At 34.3% G+C, this 27,315-nt stretch overlaps 1 protein-coding gene across 2 annotated transcripts; it reads left to right on the top strand.

The window, feature by feature from the left end:
- Positions 1-2,809: 2,809 nt before the first annotated feature.
- LOC125922783 (sulfotransferase 1E1-like) lies at positions 2,810-27,131 on the top strand. Of its 2 annotated transcripts, none has more exons than XM_049630576.1 (8): positions 2,810-3,670; positions 9,941-10,105; positions 12,839-12,964; positions 14,106-14,203; positions 17,781-17,907; positions 19,802-19,896; positions 22,840-23,020; positions 24,974-27,131. In XM_049630576.1, exons 2-8 carry the CDS (start codon positions 9,955-9,957, stop codon positions 25,084-25,086), a joined length of 891 nt encoding a protein of 296 aa, XP_049486533.1. In that variant the 5' UTR covers positions 2,810-3,670; positions 9,941-9,954; the 3' UTR covers positions 25,087-27,131. The 2 variants fall into 2 exon arrangements, with proteins under 2 accessions (XP_049486533.1, XP_049486532.1); XM_049630575.1 differs by having other exon boundaries at positions 2,811-3,234; positions 24,974-27,130.
- Positions 27,132-27,315: the final 184 nt, after the last annotated feature.

Below are 27,315 nucleotides of genomic sequence, written 5' to 3'. Positions count from 1 at the left end.
TACAGATTTTTTTTTCCTTTTTGGTTATGCTTTTTAATGTAATTATAAATGGGATCGATTCCTTGATTTCTCTTCCTGCTGCTTCATTATTGTTGTATAAAAATGAAACAGATTTCTGTATGTTGATTTTATAACCTCAACTTTAATGAATTCATATGTTAGTTCTAGCAATTTTTTGGTGGAATCTTTTGAGTTTTCCACAAAGAATATCATGTTGTCAGCAAATAGTGAAAGTTTGACTTATTCCTTGCCAACTTGGATGTCTTTTCTTTTTGTTGTCTGATTACTGAGGCAAGGACTTCCATATTCTGTTAAATAATAGTGGTGAGAGTGAACATCCTTGTCTTCTTTCTGACCATAGAGGAAAAGCTCTCAGTTTTTCTCCATTGAGGATGATATTAGCTGTGGGTCTTTCATATATGACCATTGTGCTGTTGAGGTATGTTCCCTCTATCCCAATCTTGTTGAAGGTTTTTATCAGAAATCAAAAAGTATTGTGTCAAAAGCTTTTTCTGCATCTATTGAGAGGATCACATGGTTCTTATCTTTTCTTTTATTAATGTGGTGAATCACATTGATTGATTTGTGAGTATTGAACCACTCTTGAAGCCCAGGAATAAATCTCACTTGATGGTGGTGAATAATTCCTTTATTGTACTGTTGGATTCAATTTGCTGGTACCTTCTTGAGAATTTTTGCATCCATATTCATCAGGGATATAAGCCTATAATTCTCCTTTTCTAGTGGGGTCTTCGTCTGGTTTTGGAATCCAGGTAATGATTTGTAGAATGAGTAGTAGAATGAGTTTGGACGTTTTCTTTCTATGTCTGTTTTTTTTTTTTTTTGGAAAAACTTCAGAAGAATAAGTATTAACTCTTTCAAATGTTTGTTCACATTCCCCTGGGAAGTCATCTGGCCCTGGACTTTTGTTTGTTGGGAGATTTTTGATTACTGATTCAATTTTTTTTGCTGATTATGGGTCTGCTCAAATTTTCTGTTTCTTCCTGTTTTAATTTTAGTAGTTTGTATGTTTCTAGGAACTTTTCCATTTCTTACAGATTGCCCAATTTGTTGGCATATAATTTTTCATAACATTCTCTTATAATTGTTTATATTTTGTGGTATTGTTTGTGATCTGTCCTCTTTAATTTGTGATTTTATTTATTTATGTCCTTTCTGTTTTCTTTTTATTTACAAGATTTTCTAAGGCTTCAGTCTGTTTTGGCTTTTGGAGGTTGCCAACATCACATGACTAGAAGCATTTGAGCATCCCTGCAACCACTTGTTTACAAGTGAAAGATAAGAGAGAGAGCATGAAGGTTAAACCTATTCTGGTTAGCTTGTATTTGTTCTTGACTTTTTGAATAAAAGGTTATTTTTGGTAAAGAATAAAGGAAGTCTCACAGATCTTTATCATTAAAAAATAATAGGGGCACCTGGGTGGCTCAGTTAGTTTAGTGCCCAACTCTTGATTCCGGTTCAGGTCATGATCTTACAGTTCATGAGATGGAGCCCTGTGTTAGTCTCTGTGCTGACAGCACAGAGCCTGCTCGGGATTCTTTCTCTCCTTCTTTCTCTGCCCTTGCCCTGTTCATGCTCTCTCTCTCCCTCTCTTTCTCTCTCTGTCTCTCAAAATAAATAAACTTAAACAAAAATAATTAAAAAATTAAACTATGCCACAAGGTTAAAAAGTATAGTCTATATTAAATTTGTATATTTAATAATTAAATGTTTTAACACATACATTTTATCTAACTCAAAAAATACAAAAAATAAAATGACCAACTTCGCAAAACCAAATAAATAATATAAAATCTAAATTTGAGTCTCTGATTATTCCTGCTGTACCTTGAAAAGCCTCATTTCTCAGAAACCACTCATCTGTTCTTTTTTAGCTTTGGTAGGGCTAGGTATGAATGCTGCCTATAACTAAGGACTATGGTTTTCTTAGCTTGTTATGTCCCTTGCACACATTAGCCACTTTCATTCAGTTAATATGTATTCAATGCATAGCCTGCTGAATGCCAGACATAGTGAAAACCTTGTGTCTAAATCAGTTATGTGCTAATAAGGAAGCAGGACAAATAAAGTTTAATTTCGGCACAGTGGAGAAAGTGTTACGGAGGACAGTGTAGGGTTTGAAGGTGACTCTAAAGGATATTCAGTTCTGCAAGAGTCACGGAAGGCCTTTCAGAGGAAATGCCATCTCATTAAAATCAAGAGACAGAGGAGAAGTAATCAGGTTTGAAACTAATAGGTTTGAAGGTACTGGTGAGGGTAGAGGGGTAGGAGCAAGGAAGAATTTCCTCAACTGAAGACAAAGCGGGTGCAGAGAGCTGCAAAGAAGAAAGGTGAAGGGTTCTTGGGCTGCACAAACCTTTGACCTTTTATTTTTTGCATTCTCTTATCTAAATTCCATTGAGATTAATGATTAACTTTACATGGAAATTCCACACTATACGTTAAGCGTGTGTTTGGGAGTGAAGAGAATTTTAAAATAATAGCTCAAAGGTGAGTGATGTCTACATTCTTTCCTTAGCTGTCATCTGTTTTCAGGGTTGCTTCAGAGTTAAAGGCAAACATCTTAAGCAGGATGTGTTTTCCAATTGGCTTGTTAGAACACAACCAGGTACTACAAAGCCTTCTTAAACAGTTCTCAGGAAACGAAGCTGGGTCTCCCGATCCGGGGTCCTCACTGCCCTCCTGTCTTTTCCTTCTCTTTTTCTTCTCTCACTCCTCTAGGAAGTTTACTTTTTTGAAGGTCAACCTCATTTTATTATTTGCCGGTGTGTGTAAATAAAGGACACCCCTTCCAAGTTCTCTTATATTTTTCTCCAAACCCTTTCTCCTTCATTTTCCCAGTCACTTCCTCTCCCTCCCTCTCCCCCACCCACTGATTGCTATTGGCAAATTTAGGAATTTGATTGTGAGCCAAAAATGAAAAATAACAGCAGAGGCTTTTTAACATCTCTGTATGAATGGGAATGACTCTGGCTAAGTGCATCAGCTGATATGTATACATATTTGTGATACTCCAGTGAATCACAGACTCCAGAAGACCAACCCCCGCAAATTTATCTCCGCCTCCTTCTCTGGCATGGAGAATAAAAGCTCACCGGAAACATCCCAAATGCATAAGTGGTTCTCATCTTTTTTGGCAGCCTAAAACCTGAGTGGAGTTTAAAGAGAACTAAATTGGACCATCCAGTTTCCTTCCCAGGATCATCTGGACAGGTTGTATTTTTATTTTTATTACTGATATTAGTATTAAAATTTTAGATATAAAAAGTTTAGGTGCAAATTATATATCACAAAACTGCTAAAAAAGGAAATATAGAGAGAATAAAGTCTATATTAATACTTTAGTTACATAATAATGTAAAGCATTTTAAAGCCTTTTTAAATCCTTTGTTTGTCATTAAAAATAAATCTTGCATTACATAATGCTTTTCTGTTTAAATAATTTTAACACAAAACTACGGTATCATAGTTACCTTGTAGGTCCTGAATGCTGGACATGTTCTCCATTTCATTAATAAGGAAACAGAGCAAGCAGAGTAGAAACAGTTAAAATGAAGAGTGACTTCTAATCTGGTGATCACTTCTGTGAAATATGTCAGAACCAGTCTCATAGTACCATGGGCCTTATAAACATTATCATTACTTTTAGGTGAGATACATCAGAAAAAAATACAGCATATATCCAAGTCCTTAGTAAATAGTTGCCAGGTAGATTTTTGGCAGCATAGTACCTATTTTATCTAGGAGTCCTTAATTAAAATTGGAAAGCGCAGAGAGATTTGATCTAGCAATTAAATTTAACAAGTATTTTTTGGCATCTGCTTTGTGACATAGTGCTGAGGCTGGGGTGGATTGATGGAGAAAAGGATATTCTCTGCTTTCAGCCATTTTAACCAGATCCAAGTAAGTAGAAGATGATGAGGATTGAGCAAGCCCTATACATCTGCACTGCCCACAGTTTGCTCAACACTTAACACTGTGTCTGGAAATGAGGTAGGCACTCACAGAGCTTATTTGCTGAATGAGAGTCAGATTAAGGGATGGAAGAGGGGAGGATAGAAAAAGGGACAAAGAAAACAGGAAGAAAAGAAGAAAAAAAGAGGAAAAAAAAGAAAAATTCTTTCTGAATTCAACTGAGTTTATAAATCACAGTCTTAACAATTTTTTGTTAGTGTTTCTAGACCACAATAACCTTTATAATAAGTTAGAAAATAAAATTGACAATTTCTAACTGAAATACATTTTTAAGAAAGAAGAGATCATCTAGAGGGTAAGTCCATATATTGTGATAAGAGATAATTTGCCAAAAGAAGTTAACAAGAAAATAGATATTATTATATGCCTCTTCACTTAACCCTGAGACCAAAATTGACCATGAAGGGGCAGCTAGAAGTCAGCCAAGTGCTGAATGATAAATCAGCTACTCCCAATCGACTGTAAGCCAATTTTTGCAAACTTGGCAGAATACCAAGAAAGTTGTTCACATTAATAAACAAATCAGTAGGTTGGGCAAGCAACACCTTTATACACATTTCTTCTAGTGAAAGATTTCTATTTTCTGACAACAAAGAAGGTTTAAGGAACAAGGTGATTTATTAACAAAACTGATTTTTAATCAAAATGTCATAATTCTGGTGAGATTACATCTAACACACTTGAGAGAGAGGTCTTGAAAGAGTTGAGTTTGTCAATAGGAACTGGAACTTTTTCCCTTTTAAGTTAGAACATGCAGGACTAGTTATTCTGTGGTTTCCAAAACATACATTAAGCCATTCTTGAGTCAAAAACAACAATTGAAAAAATTTTTCATTTTGTCTCTCTTCTGGTGTGTAATCTGAGGCCGAAATGAAATAAATGCTATAGTGGGTTGTCCCAAAGAACTTTAGTGGAGTAAACACCTAGAAGTCACATTGTGTAAAAGTCACATTGGATATTTACAGATTTTACTCCCCAGTGAGAAAACAGATAACTGATCATCAGTTTTGCCAGATAATTTTATATTTCTGAAATATATTCTTGGGAATTTTGACAACACATATTTTCCCTGATTTGAAAGGAGATATTACTATGTAATGTGTACTGTTTCTAACTTAGGTCATAAGTGTCTGGCTCCTTGTCATGAGCCAGCTGTGAAGGTACACGTGCAGGTTGTGTCTTTCCACATTGTCAGCTTTATTGAATCATAAGGCAAAGTTAATCATAGTCATAAAGCAGGTTTGGGATTCCAAACTCAATGTCATTTCCCCATATGATTAAACTTGGCTTCTTACACAGCACACCGAGCAGAAGAGAAGACACACCACACAACCAACAAGGCAAACAGAAGGGTGTGGGAAGTCAACGAACCAAAGGCAAAATCAGTTAAAGCCTCAAAGCTGAGCTTTGGTCACGTCCAGGTCAGCACCTGGCACGTATTGCCTATTACGTTCAAGAGGTGAAGGACCTCAGCTCTGTTCGGAAATCAGTCAGGCAGAGCCCTCGGAGGCAGCTGACTTTTTTAAGTGGTTAGAGGTAGAAGGGTCATGTCTGAAGAGTCTGACAGTTTGTTGCAAAAATCCTCCCCTTTTCAAAGGGTCTTGAGACCCCTGCAGACCTCCTCTGCTTCTGCTTGTTAGCAGTTCTGGGTGTCAGCTGATGCTGGTCTGGGCGGTATCTTGGCTGGGCTGCAGTACCCTTAACCGCTTCTGCCATTGCTTGACACAGGCTCTTACTTGACATGACAGACTCCATCTTGCTCTCTACGCTCTATTATCATATGGATTTGACACAATAACAATAGGGACTCATGCTTATTAAGCATTTATAATGGAAATTTATACTTCAGTTGAGGTAAAATAATTTGCTAAGATTATATAATTTCAAATAGCACAGCTAGGATTTAAATGAGGTGGTCTAAGGGCAACTGGGTGTCTCAGTCCATTAAGCATCTGACTCTTGATTTTGGCTAAGGTCATGATCTCATAGTTAGTGAGTTTGAACCCCACATTGGGCTGTGCTCTGACAGCATGGAACCTGTTTGGGATTGTCTCTCTCCCTCTCTTTCTGTTCCTCCCCTGCTCACACTCATACTCTTGTTGCTTTAAAAAAATAAATAAATAAAGTTTAAAAAACAATTAAAAAAATAAGCAGTGTGGTCTACTTTAGGGCCCACACTCTTAAAATTATATTCTATTCTTTGTTATGTACACATTAATCATCTAAATTAAAATGAATATATAAACTTTTAACACATGTATTTCTCATTATATGAACACATTGAAATATTTATGCTACCATATCAAACATAAGGCAAAAACTTGACACATTTGATTTTATGAGCAATAAACTTCTATACAACACTATTAAAAGAGTTTAAATATTACTGGCATATAAAACAGAAAAATAAGCCATACTTTCAATATAAAATCAACAATAAATTACTAGCTAAAAAATCAGTTAGGAAAAAGTAACACCCTTGATAGACAAAATGGATCAAAATAATTAAAATAACCAATAAATTTATAAAAGATGAAAACAAAATGTTATAAAATATCTCTGAAACACAGTTTTAAAAACATATATTTTCAATTGTGAAAGATTATAACAAATAATTTGCAAATACTGGTGAGCACGTGAGAATATAGGCAATTTCATATAGTGTGCAAATTGGTATAATTTTAGTGATTAAAAAATATTTAACAATATACCTTTTATTTTGGCAATTCTATTGTCACTGTGAAGATAATTGTGAAAAACATAGAGACATTCATTAGAGTGCTACTTATATCTAAAAAAAGTTGGGAAAAACAAGAATTTCCATCATTAAAGAATTGTTTTCTATATTACACCCATACTATGGACTTCTATGTGTAATTTATAAGAATAAAAACAGAATTTATATATTAACAGCAAAATGCTCACATTATATAGTGAAATAATAGAGTACAAAATGAATGTAAAATATAATAAAATTAGGGGCGCCTGAGTGGCTCAGTCAGTTAAGCGTCCGACTTTGACTCAGGTCATGATCTTGAGGTTCATGAGTTCAAACCCCTCGTTGGGCTCTGTTCTGATAGCTCAGAGCCTGGAACCTACTTTGTATTCTGTGTCTCCCTCTCCATCTGCCCCTACTCCACTCACACTCTGTCTCTCTCTCTCTCAAAAATAAATAAACATTAAAAAAATAATAATAATACAAATTAAATTAGGTACATAAGTGTATAGGTTTTATATACATTTAAATATTTGGAAGCATAAATATCGTGGTATTAGGAGCGATTATCTCTTTAGTTTGGATAAAGAAAGCACTTTCATTTTCTTTATGTTGTTTAATTTTTTTCACCAATTATGTGTCAAAAATAAGGATATTTCGGGTGCCTGAGAGTGTCTCACTCAGTTAAGCATCTGACTTTTGATTTTTGACTCAGGTCATGATCTCATGGTTCGTGGGATTGAGATCCATATGGAGCTCCATGCTCACAGTGTGGAGCCTGCTTGGGATTCTCTCTCACCTCTCTCTGCTTCTCCCCCAGTTTGCTTGCTCACTCTCTGTCTCTCTCTGACAAAATAAATAAATAAATAGATAGATAGATAGATATTTATATATGCACATTTACATGTATACATAAAAATGTGCACTTTTGCCCTTCCTTGCGTAAGAAAAATATGGTTTCTGTCTTCAAGGAGTCTGATGCAGGACAGACTTAACCTAATTAATGACGTCTGCTTTTTGATGTAATTTTATGACATATAAATAAGATTTTAAAATAAAACTTTTCAAATCTGGCACAAAGTAAATGCCTAGTAAAGAACATCCATTTCCTTGGTGGTTGTAGAAAGAAGAGATTTTCACTTTTTATAGGAAAGCCGGTTGGAAAGCCAGTTTCATATTCAATCAGTAGTTGGATAGGCTTTGAAGGAGAGCAGTGAGCACAAAGGAAAAAAAATGAGGGAAATGACAGGGACTGAATCCATGGAATTAGTGCCAGGTGCTAGTGATTGGGAGTTAGGAAGCAACGTCTGAAAGTCTCCATCTGTAATGTGCAGGCTACAAATATAGTGGGGAAAACATGACTGGAAATAGCCTTTAGAAGTCAAAGGTCTATTCATTTGGTTTGGTTTGTAAGACTTCTCTTCCTAAAAGTTTACCATCAGGTATTTCTTATTTTAGGTGAATCCATTTGTCATGGTAATTGCAATTTCATTTTTCTCTTTATTTTTTTCTTAAGTTTATTTGTTTATTTTGAGAAAGAGAGAAAGAGAGCAGGGTGAGGGGGAGGCAGAGAGGGAATCCCAAGCAGGCTCTGCACTGTCGGCACTGAGACAAATGTGGGACTCGAACTCACAAACCATGAGATCAAGGCCTGAGCTGAAATCAAGAGTCAGACACTTAGCAGACTGAGCCACCCAGGTGACCCTCATTTTCTCTTTATAATGCATCTCTCATGAATTGGGATTCTCTATATTGAAGGAAACACACTGAGTGGTTAAAAGAACTGCTGCCTCCAGAAGGCTCCTGTTATACTACAAGGTCTCTGAAAAAGACAATAAAAGCCATAGCAGTTACAAATGTATAAGTGTATCAGGCAGCTTTTTAGCAAGAGTGAGGTATATGCAAAATGGGAGAGGGAGGTATATGCAAAATGACCTCCAAAGACTGAAGGAACTATAAAACCAAAGAAAAAGGCCAAGTCCAGCTTGACAAGAAATGGCTTATTAAGAGGACTTACAGATAAAAGAGTATGTTGGGCCACACCAGACAAGTAGATCTCTGTAACCCCACCTCCCTTAAGATTTGCTTTTGTAACGCTACAGGCTGGGAGCACTGCTAGGGGACCATCCAAGAGGAAAATGTTTAAGAATAAGTGTGTGTCACAGTCATGTCTCCAGAGTGGATCAAGGACATTTTGCCCTAAGGGTATACTTAAGGGTAGGAGGTGATGTGCTCAAGAAGGCTTCAGGTCACAGAGACGTCATCATGGTGGATTTGCATTAGTCTGGTTCACACAGATGAATAAAAAGGAGATCTAGAGTGGCTAATATCAAAGATGGACGAAATTTGTTGAGATTCTATATCACAAACAGAATGGAGAAGAAAAGATAGTAGAAGAAGTTGAGTCAATGAAGGAAAGTTTGCTTAATTAAAAATTCTATGACCAACCCTGAACACAAAATGGGTTATCATGGAATCAGGAAATGAATTATCTGTGATAACCATCTTGTTTACCCTTATAAGTTTCAGACAAGTCATTCAATGGAAATATCCACTACTTTACTAATCAAGTGAAAGAGAAAATTAAAAGTAATGTGAGAGGTCCCAGAGGAATCTTCTATTCCCTCAGGAATCCATGTCTTAGAAATATCCATTACAGTTTCATTAATTTTATCTTCTTTTATGTACACTCATTGAGCATTTGAATTTTTTCATTAAATGAAACGTATTCAGGAACTAAGGAAGCTATATGGCAATAGCTATTGAATGTTACCATCAATCTTTATTGTTATTTAATGTATACATATTTAATCAGAGTGATTATCTACCAAAATATTGTTGTATTTTTGAGCATATGCATCTTTTTATATACCCCATCAATTTGTACAGAAATAGTGTTGTTGTGTTATCCTTCATCATGGAATTTTCTATGTCAAATATTGTATATAAATATAATATAAATGCATCACATTATTTTTATGTAGTTAAACACTTTATAGTGCCTTGTACTTTCTTACTCTTTTTATATGTTAGACTTACCTTCTTAATAGGAGAGATTCTTAAAGCACCAAGACTATATTATATATTCCTTCAATATGTTTTTTACCTTAAATGCTCAATAGCTAAGAAATGCTAGAAACCCAATAGAACCTCAGTTAGAGCTATTATTAATGTTAATATATTTTAAAGTACGTATAAAGTGGAAAACATACATTTTTTTTCTTTTAGTGTACCGCTTTCTGATGGATTCTTCCAAATCTTCTGACTATTGTGAATACTTTGGCAAAATCCATGGAATTCTAATGTATAAAGATTTTATAAAACATTGGGATGATGTGGAGACATTCCAGGCAAGACCAGATGACATTGTCATTGCCACCTATCCTAAATCTGGTAAGTCTCCTTAGTATGTCAATGTCGTTCTCTTTTCACCTAGAAATGACAAACCCACCTTGAATAGTAAATATTAAGCTGTTCAATTCTACCACACTCATTTTTCATGTGAAAGATACAGTAGTTTAGACATAGAAAAAGTGGAATATCAGAGCTGTATTCGAAGAGCACAATCTGTACCTATAACCTGAGTAGCACATTGACAGATAGGTATGGTTGGCCACTTTAGAAAATTATGTAATATAAATGGATGAATATAGAATCATAACTAAAACCTTAAACTACCAACTGTGTTTATCTAATGTCATTATTGTCATCACATAAAAGTATAAGCAATTTTTGCAAACTTTTAAAAAATTCTTTTTCAGCTAACTAGCTCTTTTTCTCTAAGGCTATCCCCCAAACTCCTTTTTTAAGCAACATCTTTTTTTTTTTTTCCTGAAATTAGCTCATAGTTCTGGAGTTTTACAGCCATAGATCTTTAGAAATTAGGAAGATCTGATCCAGACTTCTCTGGTTGCTACATTTAAACACTTACATATGTTAAGCACTGAATATGTCTCACTTCATTGTTATTTTACCCTTCCACCAGAGGAATTCTTCTAAAACACAATCCTGATAATTGTGCAACATTGCCTGTACAACATTGGCTTTCTAAAACTTATCAAAAGCTCAAACTCTTTAGTATGAACTATAAGGAATTTTCTGCTTGCTGTCTGCTTGCCTTGGCAGCCTCCTCCCCACCTATCTCTTCTTCAATTTAGGCTTTATAATCTATTTCCAATTCTTTTCTTCACCACTATATTAATCTTAAGTATGTGACCTTTGATTGAAAAAAAAAAGACAGTTCTGCTTGGTAGAACCAGTCTCTGACTCACAAAACCAGTGAACTAATGCCAATAATGTGTTAAGGCTAAGTTCAATTCTCATGTTGTCTTGAAGGCATTTCTTGTTGAAACATCACACCAGCAGCAGCACACTGAGTTAAATGTTCCTCCTTTGCAGTCCTTTGAATTCCTATACCCATCTGTATTACAGCATCTTAAGAAAAAAGAAGTGTTGTAATTATCAAGCATTGTTTGCAACTCTCAAAAGCACATCTGAGCACTAGAAGGCAAGGGTTCAATCTATTCTTTTCTGTATCCTCTGAACGGGGACTCAAGTTGAGGCATAAGAAGCTATCAGTAAAGTTTGTGGCTAAAGCGTGCTTCAGTGTATCTTCTGTTATTCAAGTCTCTTTACCTTTTTTTTTTCTTTTTTCAAAATTAACATTTTGTATTTTGGCACAGTATTTACAGATATCTATTAGACAGAAAAGGTAGTCTAAATCCTCCTGTAATATCAGCATAGTGACCATATCTTATTTAATTGTGTATTCTTGGCATTTAGCATAGTGACAAGCTTGTACTCAATATATATGTTGAAAACAATGAATGAATGAATGAATGAATGACACCTTCTTACTCACATTATCCCAAAAAATGTAGGGACTGATTATTCTCACTGGCCTGCCTCTTCACTATTTCTTTGCATGAGTTTTCCTTTTCTGTTTTCTCATTTATTCACTTAGCAAGTATTTATTGAGTTCCTGCTATGTGACAAGTGTAATATTAGCCACTGGAGATATAATGGTGAACAAAACACACCTAATCTCTACCCTCTCAGTGTTTATAATCCGATGGTAAATATAAATAAAGTGGCAGATACAATACAGTATGAAACTGCTTTGGGTGAAGGAAGTCCAGTAGGGTATTGCGACAACATATAGAAGGAGCACCTCACTTGGAGCCTTTCAGAGGCTTCTTAGAATGAGCAAAGCAAAGACCTGAGAAGTTTAGCTCATAGAAGAGGGTTCCAGGCTGAAGGAATAGCACATATGTGGATGTGGGAGAGTCTGAGAGTATGCTTTTCTCTGGCTTCTTCAATTCTTTCAGTTCTTCCTTCTAGCCCACCTGCATTTAGTCCATTCTTCAAGACTTACCTGAAAGCTTTCTTTCTCCATACTCCAGTAGTCATCTTTTCTTTCTTTGAATTAAGCTCAGCATTCAGTTGTGTATTATTTTCCCTTGTACGACTTTAGTTGCCTTAAGCATATTTATTGTTAACTTGTCCTAGAGGTGAGGAACTATGTCTTGTTCTTCTTTGTTTTTCCTGATAATGTTTAAATACAATGCTTTCCCTGCAGGAATATTTTGATAAATCAAGCCTCCCTACTTTTTAGATGTAAAAATTTAAATCCCTAATTGTTATCAGCTTGCATAATGTCCCAATTAATCATGGACAAATTTGGACTCCTACCATGGGCGTGTCTTACTACAATATTCATCCTTATTTCTTGAGACTATTTTTGGGTCTTACAAGAGTAAGTATTAGAAGAAATATTTCTTGAATTCCATGGCTTTTCTTTTTTTTAATGCTTCTTTTTTTTTAAGTTTATTTATTTTGAGAGAGAGAGTACAAGCAGGGTGGGCAGAGAGAGGAAGAGAGAGAATCCCAAGCACAGGGCCAGACATGGGCCTCAATCTCACAAACCGTGAGATCATGATCTGAGCTGAAATCAAGAGTCAGATGCTTACAGATGGAGCCACCCAGATGCCCCAAGTTCTGTGGCTGTTCTATCTTTCAAATAATATTGCATTGGTACCTTCCTACTTTATCCAGCTATAAATCCACTACCTGCATCATCAGCCCTGCATTGTCAGTGAGACACTAAGGTTTGTCTAATTTTTACAGGTACAACCTGGGTTAGTGAAATTGTATACATGATCTGCAAAGAGGGTGATGTGGAAAAATGCAAAGAAGATGTCATTTTTAATCGAATACCTTTCTTGGAGTGCAGAAAAGAAGAGCTGATGAATGGTAATATTTAAGTAGATTTTTAAAGGTGTTTACATATATTTTAAAGTGTGGCTATAGCAGGTGCAAGAAAAGAGAGAGGAAGCAAGAGTGACAATTAGTATGATGTCCTCTACATGGAGAGTACATAAATTTAAATTTAAATCTTGACAGAGTTTATGGTATAGCATTTGTCTGATACAGAGTGAATAAGGATAGCTTTTATATGCCTTCAGTAGAGTCTAGTAATATGTAAGCATTTATCCTTATATGGCTGAATGTGATAATACTTTAAACATTAGAAAAATGTATGTAAATTTTCAAGGATATATCCAAAATGATATTCATCAGAGGTTCTTTAAATATTGTGAAAAATTAGAAACAACTTAAGCGTTAATCAAAAAAAGGAATAGCTTAATGTGATATAATAACACTATGAAATCATTAAAAAAATTAGGTTGGCCTATGTTCCTTGTAGTTTTGATATAATATGTTAAGGAAAAATCAATTAGAAGATACTAAAAATTCTGTCTGCATGTGTGGTATTTAGATGGCTCTGAGACTGGGCATAGAGATATACAGTTGACCCTTGTACAATGCTGAGGTTAGGGATGATCACCCCTCACACAATAAAAAAAATCTGCATATAACTTTTGACTCCCCCCAGATTTAATTACGAATGGCCACTATTGGATCAGAAACCTTGCCAATAATGTAAACAGTCGATTAACACATATTTTGTATGTTATACATGTATTAATATATTGTATTTTTATAATAAAGTAAGCTAGAGAAAAGCAAATGTTACTAACAAAATCATAAGTAAGAGAAACTATGTTTAAGTATTGTACTGTAAAAGAATTCATATATAAGTGGACCTGGGAAGTTCAAACACATGTTGTTCAAAGGTCAACTGCATTTATATGGAAGGCTGCTCACCAAAATATTAATACTTATTTTTTCCAATATGGTGAAATTGTATCTTATCTTGTTGTTTTCTCTATAATTTCCTCTATGTAAACTTCTATGATAGTGAGTATGTATTATTACTATGAATACAATATAGAATCTTAAAGTTACTTCTATTTTAAAAATATCTATAAAATCCACATAAATATTTATAATTTTGGAAGTTGTATATAACCTTTAACTTTTTAAAAATCAGGAGTAAAACAATTAAAACAGATGGCATCTCCTAGAATAGTGAAGACTCATCTGCCAGCTGACATTCTTCCAGCCTCATTTTGGGAAAATAACTGTAAGGTAACCAGAGTCTAGTATTCTTAAAACTTCATCCAAGTTGGGGCACCTGGGTGGCTGTAGTCGGTTAAGCATCTGACTTTGGCTCAGATCATGATCTCACAGTTCATGAATTTGAGCCCCGCATCAGGCTTTCTGCTGTCAGTGCAGAGCCTGCTTCAGATCCTCTGTCTCCCTCTCTCTCTGTCCCTCCTCCGCCTTGCACAGGCTCTCTCTCTCAAAAATAAATAAACATTAAAAAAAAGTCATCCAACTCAAAATAATTTTGCAATGATCAAGTCAGGTAACATCCTGTGTCTTATACACATTTATTTGTTCTTTCATCGAACCTACAGATATTTAATAAATATGGATTAATGTCAGTGTAGTTAGAGTCTATATTTCAACTCCAACTCTAGAGGTTATTTGGAAAAAAACAGGTAAACTCCAAGCCACTCCAAGGTATTCATCTGCAAGGGGATAATAATAGTATCTTCCTGGTGGAGCTGTTACAGGGATTAAGTGAAATAATGCTTGTTAAGTGCTTAACACGGTATCTAGTATATTATAAACATTTGGTAAATGGTAGCTACTTTTGTATTTGTTACTAATGATTGTATTGAATGTATTCCTTTTTGCAAACTATTGTACTTGGCATGTTGAGGCATTCAAGCAAACTGGAAAAAGATAAACCAAACAAGTATTATATAATAATTATTTACTGAGTATCTATTGTGTGCCAGCAATGTAAGGATTAATAATACATGTGCAAGCCTTGTCTTCATGATCACATGGTCCACTGGGGGAAAGGGACAAATAAGCAGATGATGCAGTAGGTGTCACAGGTCAAGTAAGAGAAGTCTGGCCCAGATATTACAGTAAGGCAGGTATTCAAGAACAAGTAACATCTCAGCTGATATTTAAAAGATGTATTGGAGTTAGTCTATACAATCCCAGAGGCAACCCTAATGATGATCTGAAACAAGTTCATTTCAGTTGCTAGGTTGACTATACACATTGGCTGGATAAATGAAGGGAGATAAGCTAGGGCTTGATCACAACAGACACTGAAGTTAAGTTAGGAAGTTTGGACTCTATTTGGTGGTAATGAGGAGTTACAGACATTTTGAGTTGATGATTGATGTGATCAGTTTTGGTTTTTACAGAGAATGATATATAACCCTAAAACATTACGTCTTGGATTATTGATGCTGTTTCTCAACACCTTTCTAGCTTTCTTTAGGATATACCACAACCCTATATGCTACAAGTATGAGATATCAAAGTACTATACGCAGTTGTAATAACAAAATAGGGGGTTTATCACAGTCAGGAAACATTTCTATTTTGTACTCTAATGATAGCTGGTGTGTTTGACATTTTTCTGGAGATCCATGGTCCAGAATTCTGAAAGTTCTAGTTTCTTGTTTGTTGTTTAACTTTCATCAAAAGCAATCTTAGATGGAACATGTACATCCTGCTGACATCATTCATTACATAAAGTTTCTCTCATTAGACCATTTATATATTTTTTGGGAGATGTGCAATCACCATTTTTTCAAGAGATTTGACCAAGTTACCTCTTTTTCTTTTGGAGAATGGGTTGTGGCCCCTTCAGGTCTCAAATGAAAATAAATACAATCCATTTACAATAGTCTTAGTCTTCACTAAACTATTTAGCATTCACAAAACTGGCTATCATCTCAGACATCAATCAAACAGTTAGATAGAATCATGTCCTGAGCATTTCTGAGGTAATTCACTGGGGGACAAGAAGATAGATGGATAGGGACTATTAGTAAAAGTGTATTTACAGTGATGAACCAGAAGCTAAAAGAGAATTTTAAAAAGTGAGGGGAAAGGGAGTCAAACTGACACATAAAAGAAACATTGAGGACAATAAATTTCAGATCTTGGAATTGTTCCAGGACAGATATATTGGGGAAAACTGATAAGGAAGAAAGAAGGAGTAGGAATTTCTTGGAAGAAAATGATGTCCCAGCATAGGTCTTCAGAAGTGAAACCTTTAGAGTGCTGACATTATTTGTGATTTGGTCATAAAAGTGGTTAGCTGTGGTAAACTAAAGGAAATGATCAATGAATACAAGAACTTAGTGAATTAGATGGTTTATGCATACAGATACTAAAGTTACACTGGATGATGACAAGATTGGGAATGGAGAGTAATACAATGAGGCAGATGTTCATATTTTCAATTAAAGCAAGGGAATCACCACAAGCTTTAGCTGGGAGAGGTATGAAGTATCACAGGAACAGGGGTGTTTCAAGTGTAGCATTTTAAAGTGGATTATGATCCCAAGAGAATTGTGGGTAAACTAGCAACTTCGTCTGGAGAGTGATACAGGCAAAGCCCTATCTTTTAGAAAGACCTAGATTTCCCTCCAAGACAGGAATAGCATGCATGGCAAAAACTTTGGGGTATAGAATAGTATCTGTCAAAATGAAGATAAGATAAACTAAATGGGAGTTTAGGGGGAAGAGGGATTGCTTTTGTTATCCCCACCCCCTATCTGAGAAAATAAAAAGCCTCATGAAGACCTGCAACCAAGCTTTAAAGTAATGGATAGTATTTTGAGATGTAGAGAATATTCAAGACAGAGGGAACAGCATGAAGAAATGCAAGGGGTAAAAATCTGAAGTAAATTCATGCATACAGTGGCAATGAGTTCTATTCAGCTAATATGCAAAATGCAAGAAGGAGAGTGTTAAATTACGTTGGAAAAGTTCAATATGGCTATTGATAGTTTTCATAAGAAAATTCACCTTTTTTCTGCAGTTATTAGAGGTTTTTATAGCAGGACTTTAAAAACGAGAGCCATATTTCTTAGAATACACTACAAGAATTCTTTAAAATTGTTTGCAAATGTAGAAACTTGAAGAGTTAAGAAAAGTTAGTGAGCCCAATCAAATCCAGTAAACAAGTGGAGAGTCATGAACAACCTTCCCTGATGGCAAGGCTCAGGTTCCTGAGGGCAGAAGTGGAGACCACAGGAATGCTGAAGTTTCCTTTTGCAGATCTTTTCCTGCAGCACTGTGTACTGGACCTAGAAAATACCGTAAAGATCAGACGCAACTCACTTGCTTACTGGATAGAAAATTTATATCCAAAACTGGTGCTTTGCACAAGATGATAGAACTTTTTAGTGCCAGACTGGCAATTAACCAAGGCTTCCTGACTGCTCTTTTCCGATTGGTGTTTCTTCTGCATGTAGTACAGAAACTCAACACGATGTTAGTGAAGATTACGTTTTCACTGTGATCAATGTGCATTTAAATAGACCCCCATTAAATACGTTTGTTCCCTCCAAGACTGCATGAATGACTGCATTTGTGACATTAAAATGAGTTATTATACATGAAAATGGCATACAAAATGAAAAGTGAGAACAGGCACTGAATAACTGTGCAAAAGATACTTTCACTTCAGGTTATTGAATTTTTCTTCTTTATAATTTTGTATATTTTATATACTTTTTACAATGAATATGTATTATGTTTATGGTTGGAAAGATAAATGTTTCTTGATGAAACTATGTTTGAAAAAAATCAAGTGACGTAATATATAATGTCATCCTTTTAGATGATCTACCTTTGCCGGAATGCCAAAGATGTCGCTGTTTCCTTTTATTATTTCTTTCTAATGGTAAATGCCCATCCAGATCCTGGATCTTTTGAAGAGTTTGTGGAGAGATTCATGGATGGACAAGGTAAGACACCTTCTTTACTTGGAATTCTTTCAAAGTAAATGATACAAGACAAATGACGTCTCTGAGCAAATATTTTTGTTGTCTGTTGTGGTCTGCTATCTTCTCTGATCCTTAATTAAAACAGAAATTCTAGAAGACTTTGAACTTTAGAACAAGCACAGTGTTTCCAGATGTGGATGGAAAATGCAGAATCTGGACACTCCAGTTCAGTGCCTAAAAATAAATATATAAAAGTGTTTTTGGAGGTTGGAGGTAACCATTTTCCTCTCTAAGACTGAGATTCAGTGTCCAATTCTGTATCATTTCTTTTTATTAGAAAAAGTATCTCATAGCATTACAACTCTATTGAATAAGGGGGCAAGGAAATAGAAAAGGGAGAGAGTGCCCATTTGTTTCCAAGGAAAATTTCAAGTGCTTTGTTGGATGAGCATTCACGAAGAAATCTGAGTATCTACAAAGTTCTTTTTCTTTTCACCCAGGGTACAGTCTGAATGTTTTAACTAGATTTCTCAGAACCATACAAGAGTTATTAGAGCAGAAATTCTGGGAAATTTTACCTTTTAATTAACTCCAGACTATAGCAACTATTTAAAGTTGAGGAAGAAAGGATTCAAGAAAGTCTAGTATTTTCTAAAGAAGACCATTCTGATACTGTCATAATAATTGCAAAAAAAAAAGGTAATAATGTCTTTATATCCATAGAAGGTAATATTGACTCAATAAAAGTGGAATATATGTACTTTATGTTTGTTGCTGTATTTTGGAAAAATTTATGCTAACCATCACAAATTAAACATATGTCTAAAGATGGTCAAAACCCATATTGTAAGTCAGAGAAAGATAATGTTGTACCTCTGCAAATTGGATGAAAAGATCATCCAATTATCCAATTATATACATATACATATACATACATATATACAATATTTTATGTTAAGAACAATTGTCAGTAGAGTCAAAGGACAGAAGTGGTGGACAAAGACAATGCAAAGCAGTATACCTTGACTCACACAGCATTATATTATTTGGTCAGCTTTTTATTGGGTGAAACACTGGGATATGCATGAGAAAAGAAAAGGGAAGAGAGACCACTTTTGAGCATATCACATCATCTTCAAAATGTTCTAACTTTTTTGGGGTGCCTGGGTGGCTCAGTTGGTTGGACATCCAACTTTGGCTCAGGTCACGATCTCACGGTTCATGGGTTGGAGCTCCACTTTAGGCTAGGAGCCTGAAGCCTGCTTCAGATTCTGTGTCTCCCTCTCTCTCTCTGTCCCTCCCCTTGCTCGTGCTCCATCTCTCTGTCTCTCTGTTTCTCTCAAGAATAAATAAAAAAAGTCTTCTAACTTTTTAAAAATGAGAATAGCACTAAGAGTCCCTAAGAAAACATCCCTACCATATAAACTGCAAGTAATATAATAAAAAGTTATATAGTTGCCAGTTTTAATTGTAAAAGCTAGTTTTATGAATAGTAAATTTCAACCTGGACTGAATTCTCATTATAAGATCATTAATAGTTTCATTAACTCAACTCCCTTCACTGACAACTTGATTTCACACACACACACAAATACACACGCACGCACACACGCACACATTTCAAAAATGCTCTTATAAGCTGTGAATCAAGTTAATCGGATAATTAACCATAAACCATGTCATAAACCATGTCATAATGTTGAAAGTTTAGAATGTATTTCTGTACATGGATTGTTCAACATACTTTGCCTCTCTTGCTGCAGAGAAATTTGCTTAAGATCTGTGACTGACCTCTATTTTTCATGCCATGATCATTTATTTATATTTGTTTGTGGTTACTATTGTTTACATACTCATTTTCAAGCTTTATAGAGATGATAGCATGCCCTTAAATTGCTTTTATGTCTAACTTTAGTGCCTTATGGTTCCTGGTATAAACATGCAAAGTCTTGGTGGGAAAAGAGGAAGAATCCACATGTGCTTTTTCTCTTCTATGAAGATATGAAGGAGGTGAGAAATTGAAAACCTATGGACTATTGTACACCTAAGACTTAGCTAACTGGAATTAAACACTTTTAAAAAAGAAAACATATGGGCAACTTAATAGTTTCTAAAATATTAACACTTGACAAGACTCTAGATACAAAAATATGTCTTTAAATAGAAGATTCAGGCATCTCCAAAAGTTATAATAATTCAGATACATTAACACAGATTTGAAGCTATTAAATAGAACTCTTCCGTGAATAAATATATTTAAACTGAGTCTCAAAAAATTACCAAAGATAAAATTTGAAAGAACTTGAGTTCACAAAACAACAGCAAACACAGACACACACACACACACACACACACATACACACACACAGATATGAACACATAAGGAATCACGATGGACAAGAAGTGTCAACTGCCTCCAAATCTATGGGTGTTGGAATTATCAGGTAAACCCTATAAAAGAATTATTCTTAATATGTTTAAAGAAATAAAAGAAGAAAAATATTTTACAAAGAAAGAAGAGGTTACTAAAATTGACTTAGCAGATTTGAAAAAATATAGCAAAATAGAATTTCTAAAATAATTTTTAAAAATTAAAAAATTAAGAGATGATTCATATAACAGATAGAACATGGCTAAATAGTGAGTTAGTGAAGTGGAAATGGAGCAGAGGAAATTACATAGAATGTACTACAATGAGATGAGTAGAATACTTTAAAAATAGAGTGATAGATATGTGGGATAGTGATACGATTCCACATCTATCAACTCAAACTTCCAGAAGAAGAGAATAAACAGAATGTCAGAGCAGCAATATGCAAAAGTATGATGATCTCAAATTTCCTCATAGTGTATTTTTTCTCAACTTCATTAGTAATCAGGATAACACAAAATAAAAGTCACTATGAGATGGCATTTCACGCACCAAACTGACAATTAACAAGTCAGTTAATGTGGACCATTGAGAAGTACCATATTACTGATAGCAGTATAAGAAGATACAGAAGATAAGAAACACTATGGAAACAATTTGTCATTATCTAAGAAGGGCAACCAAACAGGATTTAACACTCCCGAATGCCTACGTATATACTCTTGAGAAACTCTGGTTTGTGTACATTAGGTTATATGTACAATAATCTTCAAAGCAGCATTCTCCATAACTATAAAAATTGGAAACAACCCAAATATACATAGGCTCAAGAATCATGATATATGCTCTTGTCCTACAATTAAGTATGATATCGGAATGAAAAAGAGTAAACGTCAAATATGCACATCAATTGGGCAAAACCAAATCATATATTGTCTGTGGATAATATGTGTATGTTTGAAAACTATTAAGTAAGGCACAGGGTTGATTAGATCAGTTTTAGAACGGCAGGTTTTATGTTGATGTTTTTTGTTGTTTATGGGAATGGAAAGTGGAATGAATGAAGTTCAAAACTTGCAAATGGAAGAACTCTAGAAATTTTGAGTATTCTATTCCATAAATTGAGTAGTAGGTTGAAGCACAAATGTACACAAATAATTTTTGCAAAAATAGACAAATCCCGGGTTTCTTTATTAAGAGAAATGTCTTTTCTTCTCTCATTCTTTATTAGCACCAAGAAAGCAATCAATAGTTTCTTGCTCACATCTTTGTACAATTATTAAAATCCATGTTGCAAAAATTCTAGAGTTGTTTTGATCAGAACAAATTTAAAATAAAATCATACATAATATTTTAGAAACTGAAGTGTTATTTCTTTATAGAGTTTAACAGTATAACAAATTTGAAAAAGAGAAACAACCATGATATGTAGTTTATTATATTGCCTAATATTATGCCCTACAAGTAGAATATTGAAAAGAGTAAATTTAAAACTCACACACAAAAAATTTATTAACTAATCTAACCATTTCAACCTTCCCACCCCAGGGTCTATGTTCACTTATTCCCTATTTTGGTTGATAATGACCATGTTGAAGTCTCCTCCAAATTTGAATCAGTAAGGTGCCTAAGAATGAATAAGTTAGTTTTCCTTTGTTTCTACAATTTATCAAGTAGAAAGAGAATAAGATATATTAATATTATATATAGATATACAAACTTTTTGGTAGAAGATAGACAAGTAAATAAAATTATGAGAATAAAGACTTATATGGGAATTTATAGGAGCAAAAATAGGGTTAGCTCACTCAAATTGGATTAGTCCAAAGAAATTATCCCAAAGAAGGTGATACTTGAGCTGAAGCTTGACAGGCAAGCTGTAATTTTTAGAACAGAGAATTTGAAAATTGCATTCTTTGTAAAGGGAACTATACACCAGAGATAAGCGTTATAGTTGGTATTGCGAATAGTTGCGTTGGATGATTTTCCTGGATGGTAGGGCACACTATAAGAGTGACATAGGAATGGGGATGTTTATAGCTATGGTTCGTTCATATACATCTGATGTTCCATCTTGACTATTTGAGTTTTTATAATTTTTCTTAATCTTTTTGGTTACTTTGCTTCTCAGTATGTACATCAATAAATTAGAGAAAAATGAAAACTGTGTACATATTTTTAGCCCAAAAGTTAATCTGTTATAGGTGAGACTATAGTCTTTGAGCGTGTATATTCATACTGTTAGATAATAGTTGTTGAGCATGTACTAAATAAACATCAAGAACTATAAAAAATATTTTATAAACATGAGCTAATTTAGTTGATTCTAACAATCTTTAAAGCATCTTTTATATCTACATCATGGATAAAATAATAATGCCTAGAGAAGTTAGAAAAAATTCCACCTCTCCAAGAAGTGTTTTGTTTTTTTTTTTTTTCACTTGAAACCTAATTTGAAGCCAATGTCAGTGGGGAAAAAGAGGTTCTCTCTCTCTCTCTCTCTCTCTACCTCTCTCTCTCAATCCAAATAACAATATATTTAACTTTAGTAATTAAAGTTTCGAAATTTTTTTTTTCTCTAGGATATCAGAAAAGAGGTGATAAAAGTGATACAATTTCTGGGAAGGAAGCCATCAGAAGAGCTTGTGGACAAGATTATACAACATACTTCATTCCAGGAGATGAAGAACAACCCATCTACCAATTATACAACACTACCAGAAGAAATCATGAACCAAAAAGTTTCTCCCTTCATGAGAAAGGGTGAGCTCGTCCTGCAATTTGCCCCGATTGCTATAGGAAGTCACAAGTTGAAATAGTTACCGGCAAACACCTGTTGAAGTTATTCTAGCCTGTGGACCCAGCTTGTTTTCTTCAGAGCTCTTTTACATTTGAGTGATTTTTGTATTGAGTTACCAGTTCTATAGAGGCATTAAAACATTGGCATTTCTGCTGCTGCTGCTGCTACTACTACTAAATTGCTACTAATTGATTGCTTAGTATATGCAGCATATTAAGAAAGGCCAGCAGCCACCCCAGCCTTAGTACCAGCATTAATACCAGACCCTACTAGCAATCCTTTATAAAGTCTGTGGGCCTTGGTGCTGCACCATGTACATTATATAAATGTATATGATTTTAAAATTCTAATTCTCTTTAAATTCAAACTAGACGCTCAAGAAAACTTCTTTGTTACCTCACTTTGAGATGAGGAAACAAGCCTGGAACGATGAGCTTTACCTTCACGAAGTGGTAAACATTTTTCAAGACCAAGTGGCAAATATACAAACTCCTCAAATTGTACACAATAAATGTGTATAGTTCTTTGTATATCAGTTCACCTCATTAAAGTTGTTTTAAAAGATTAAGTTTCAAAACACTTGTGGCACATACAGCTTTGTTTAACCAAAAATATCAAAATACAATGAGGTGACATTCTATTGAGAGGAGGAATTATCTGATGAGATATGGTCAGTTTATAAATCCAAAGGCATATAGAATATGCAGAGTATTGGGACATCGGTCTTGCTGATATATGAAGCAGAACAGAATAGAGAAAATCTTGCTCTTTGAAGGAAACTTTCAGTGAGAGGGTCAGGAATTTTTAAAATAATAGGAATAGCAAACCCACCACTGGCACCAGTAGAGAGCCCCTGAAAAGAGAGTTAACAAATGGATTATATTTTCATTGTTTAGTTCTCAGATAATCTCAGTCTTCTTTTTCATAGTGTCCATGTGTATTTTTAAGATAAAATGATGGACTTAAAATAGTAGTCATGCTTGTAGAGGGCTGCATACTGCTATAACCTCAGACCCTACTCAATTCTCAGGACACATATTTTCTATCTTTTTGGGTTAATTATGAAAGTTTAGATCTCCTTGAGCTAAGGGGACAAGGGAACTACTAATTTAAGATACTCCTTCTCCCAGGGGAGGGTTGGATGTAATGGAAAACAAAAGAGCCTGCTAGACTTGCAATAACACAAGGCTGAGAAATGTTGAGAAGCTTAACTATCAGCAGGAGCAAAAATTGAGAGGAAGCAAAGGATATGAAAAAATTCTGAATAAGAGTATAGAATTAGAATTAGTTGAGGGACAACTTACAAATTCATGCCTTGGATACCTAGTGTTGTCATTAACCAGGTTATGGAAAATTACACAAAGAAAACACAGTTTTGTGGGAAGAAAATGCATTTAATTTTGAACTAGTTGAATTGGAGACACTTACATGGAATCCAAGTGGCAATATCAGATAGGCAATTGGATATGGAGACAGAAGCCTGGATTTGAGTTTTAGTTTGAAGATGATATTTCATATCTTGGGAGTGGGTAAAACATGGATCTCATCTTAGAAGTACCGACATTTCAGAGGAAACTGTAGAAGAAAAATTAAGCAAAGTAGCACAAGAGAGAAGAGTCAGAGAAAGAAATTTGCTGGGTTTTATTTGTTTGTTTTTTAATAATCAGGACAAATATTTCTTTGTTCAAATGTGTGTGTGTGTGTGTGTGTGTGTGTATAATATATATATATATATATATATATATAATATATATACTATTTATGGTATATATTTTATTTTTATAATTGAATATTATAAGAATAAAATTTGATTAGGTGTTAATGAATATAATAAATGTTAGAGATAATGTTAGACACAATAAATGTCATGATTCTGGCTGGACAACATATTTACTATGTTTTCTCTTTTGTTGCAGGGATTGCAGGAGACTGGAAGAATCACTTTACAGTAGCACTGAATGAGAAATTTGATATACATTATGAGCAGCAAATGAAAGGGTCTACTCTAAAGTTAAGAACTGAAATCTAAGAAGGGTTTTCTTAATATATCTAAGGTTAAAGCTTTCTTCTCATCGTTCCTCACTTTTTTCAAATTTTGGATTGGTAGAGAAGGAATCATATGAAGGATCATGATTAGATTCACATGATTATTGAAATGTTCATATAAAAACAAGATTTTTGTCCAGGCTATGGTCTTTTTTGTTTTCTTTCTTTTTCTTCCTTTTTTTTTTTACAAATATTGCACAAATATATAACCTATAAATTACTACAAATCTATGATCTATGTGTATGATGTAGGAACACACAGTTTGAATTGTCGAGTTAAAAATAACCAAAAATGTCCATCAATGGATGAATGGATAAATAAGATGTGGTATATATATATACAATGTAATATTACTCGTCAATAAAAAAGAATGAAATCTTGCCATTTGCAACTATGTGGATGGAACTAGAGGGTATTCTGCTAAGTGAAATTAGTCAGCCAGAGAAAGACAAATATCATATGACTTTACTCATATGAGGAATTTAAGATACTAAACAGATGACCATAAGGGAAAGGAAGCAAAAAGAATATAAAAACAGGGAAGGGGACAAAACATAAAAGACTCTTAAATATAGAGAACAAACAGAAGGTTGCCGGAGGGGTTGAGGGGGGGGCTAAATGGGTAAGGGACATTAAGGAATCTACTCCTGAAATCATTGTTACACTATATGCTAACTAACTTGGATGTAAATTAAACAATATATAAATTTTTTAAAAAACCCCAAAAAATAAAAGTAGTTAAATATCAAAAAACAAAGACAGTTCAAATTCTTTATGGCTACTTTTTTTTCATTTAGTAGTATATTTAGTATGTGCATATGCTTCTATATACATATATGCATAAATATATGTTAATAACTGTGCATGGACTTTGAAGACCTTGGGAGAAAAAATTAAAGAATAAATACATTTGGAGGCATAACTATACCTTTTGTATTTTCTTTTATTTTCTGAAAAATGGCCTACTTTGGAATTTATCTTAGTCTAATATAAGTTTTGGGAAGAACTGGACTGATTTCTAGATGTCTATAAATAATCCCAATGAGTATTATTTATGCTTGAATGTCTTTAGCTAATTTGAAATATTTATGCTCTAGAGGTCTTTCTGCCCTATATATACAATGTAATGAATGTAAGCTCTGTACTCTTTAAAACTCCTAAAGAATGTGATATTTGCCAGTAAAACAAAACAAAAACAAAAGTAAGAGAAGAAGAATTGTTATTTGATATTTAAACAATGTTGTCTTGGGGCGCCTGGGTGGCTCAGTTGCTTAAGCATCAGACTTCAGCTCAGGTCACGATCTCTCGGTCCGTGAGTTTGAGCCTCCCGTCGGGTTCTGGACTGATGGCTCAGAGCCTGGAGCCTACTTCCGATTCTGTGTCTCCCTCTCTCTCTGCCCCTCTCCCGTTCATGCTCTGTCTCTCTCTGTCTCAAAAATAAATAAAACTTAAAAAAAATGAAATAAATAAAATAAACAATGTTGTCTTGGCTTGTATCTTATTTTTCTGTATTTTGTTGATGATTTTTTTCATCAATAAATGAAATTTTGCCATTTGTGACAACATGGATGAAATTTAAAGGCATTATGCTAAGGAAGTCAGACAGAGACAAATACCATATGATCTCAGTTATATGTGAAACCTAAAAAAATAAAATAAAAAAATAAACAAACAAAAACAAAAGGTCGTAGATACAGGGAACAGACTGATTACCAGAGGCAGAGCTGGGGGTAATCAAAATGGGTGAAGGTAGTCAAAAGGTATAAACTTCCATTTATAATATAGTCATGGGGATGTAGTGTACAACATGGTGACTATAATACTGTATTGCATATTTCAAAGTTATTTAAAAGTCTTCATCGCAAGAAAAAATTTTGTATGTAACTGTGTTTGTAACTCTGCATGGTGACAGATGTTAAGTAGGCTTATTGTGGTGATCATTTTGTAATATACACAAATATCAAATCATCATGTTGTACACCTGAAACTAATATAATGTTATATGTCAAATATATTTCAATTTTCAAAAAAAGTCTTTTTAGTATCTGGAAATAAAAAAATTAATTAAGAAAAAAAGCTGCCATGACATAAATATACTCAGCTCCATGGGCAGACCCTTATGGCCAAAAAAAAAAGAGATCATCTGTCTTTGGCTACAATGGAGCTGAGGTATCCTGCCAACAACCATGCAAGTCAAGCATCTTATGTCTA

This window comes from Panthera uncia, chromosome B1 (genome assembly GCF_023721935.1).
Source record: "Panthera uncia isolate 11264 chromosome B1, Puncia_PCG_1.0, whole genome shotgun sequence".
NCBI classification, from domain to species: domain Eukaryota; kingdom Metazoa; phylum Chordata; class Mammalia; order Carnivora; family Felidae; genus Panthera; species Panthera uncia.
This window is presented reverse-complemented; position numbering and strand designations above follow the sequence as displayed.